This window comes from Austrofundulus limnaeus, unplaced genomic scaffold, assembly GCF_001266775.1.
Source record: "Austrofundulus limnaeus strain Quisiro unplaced genomic scaffold, Austrofundulus_limnaeus-1.0 Scaffold1828, whole genome shotgun sequence".
Lineage (NCBI taxonomy): Eukaryota > Metazoa > Chordata > Actinopteri > Cyprinodontiformes > Rivulidae > Austrofundulus > Austrofundulus limnaeus.
The window spans coordinates 639-1,814 of NW_013954230.1; the positions used below are offsets into that span (position 1 = coordinate 639).

The 1,176-nt window shown below is 44.6% G+C and overlaps 1 protein-coding gene across 1 annotated transcript in view; it reads left to right on the top strand.

Moving 5' to 3' along the window:
• The window catches only part of ankrd27 (ankyrin repeat domain 27 (VPS9 domain)), a gene marked incomplete at its 5' end in the record, with an annotated part of 18,759 nt that overhangs the window by 473 nt on the left and 17,110 nt on the right, over positions 1-1,176 (top strand). Inside the window, 2 exon segments of the mRNA XM_014033751.1 lie at positions 120-212; positions 732-853. Coding sequence (XP_013889205.1) covers positions 120-212; positions 732-853 — 215 coding nt within the window.

Consider the following 1,176-nt stretch of genomic DNA (forward strand, 5'->3'; position numbering starts at 1 on the left):
ACACACACACACACACACACACACACACACACACACACACACACACACACACACACACACACACACACACACACTTCTGAGAGCGCCTGTAAGAACAGTTCTGTTCTCACTCCCCTCAGGTCTCAGGAGAACTTAATGACACGACCCTGTTTAAGAAGAGGATGAGTCTGCTGAATCAGAACACTGAAACACCCATTCATTGCCTTTTTGAGGTGAGCCTGTCCTCAAATACATCAGCCTCTATAACACAACTAAAGACTGGAGCTTCTACTTTAAACAACCCCGTTCTCTTTTGGGTAAAAACAAATTGTCCAAGGACCCAAAAAATGTTGTTTTTTTGTCACAGTACTGTATAAGTGCTTGTGTGGGCGACAAGTTGGTCCAAAACCTCCCAGGATATCTGCTGGTTTCAGACGTCTCTGTTCAGCTCACGCTGTAGACACTTGTCTCCTTCACCTATCTCCAGGAAGAGTTTGCCTCAGCTCAGCCTTTGTTTTTTACCATTTATTGTACTTTCAACAGCAGGATTTTTTTGAAATGAATGACATTCTTGCTGAGCATTAGTAGATGGCTCACAGCTCAAATGAGGGCATTTAATTTGGTCTGAAGACTCCAGTTCCAATGCAGATCTCTACCCTGTGGTCGATATCCATTCTCTTGAGACAGTTGGAGCATAAAGGACAGCTGTACGTTTGTCTTTTCCATTGTTCCATGTTCTGTGTCTGGTTTAGCATATAGCAAATGGAAATGAGACGGAGGTGGAACATCTGTTGAGTGAAGGCCAGGCTGATAAGGATGTGAAGATGTGTCACCCTCTCTGCTCCTGCGACATCTGTGATGGCCAGCTGTCTGGGTTAGTGTCCGTGCTACACACACACACACACACACACACACATACAAGTTTGCACAGCTATCCAATTGGGGACATTCCATTGACTTCCATTATATTTCTACAGCCTAACCCTGACCACAAACCCTAAGGCTAACCTCACAGTTACCTTACCTGACCCTAAAACTAACCTAAACTCAATTCACACCTTGGTCCTAAACCCAATCCCCAACCCACCAATGGCATTTAAACCAAATGGGGGCTCGACTTTTGTCCCCAAATGCACCAGTTGTCCCCAAAATGTAGGATTTTTGTCTTAAAATTGCCCCCAAATGTCACCAAAGCCA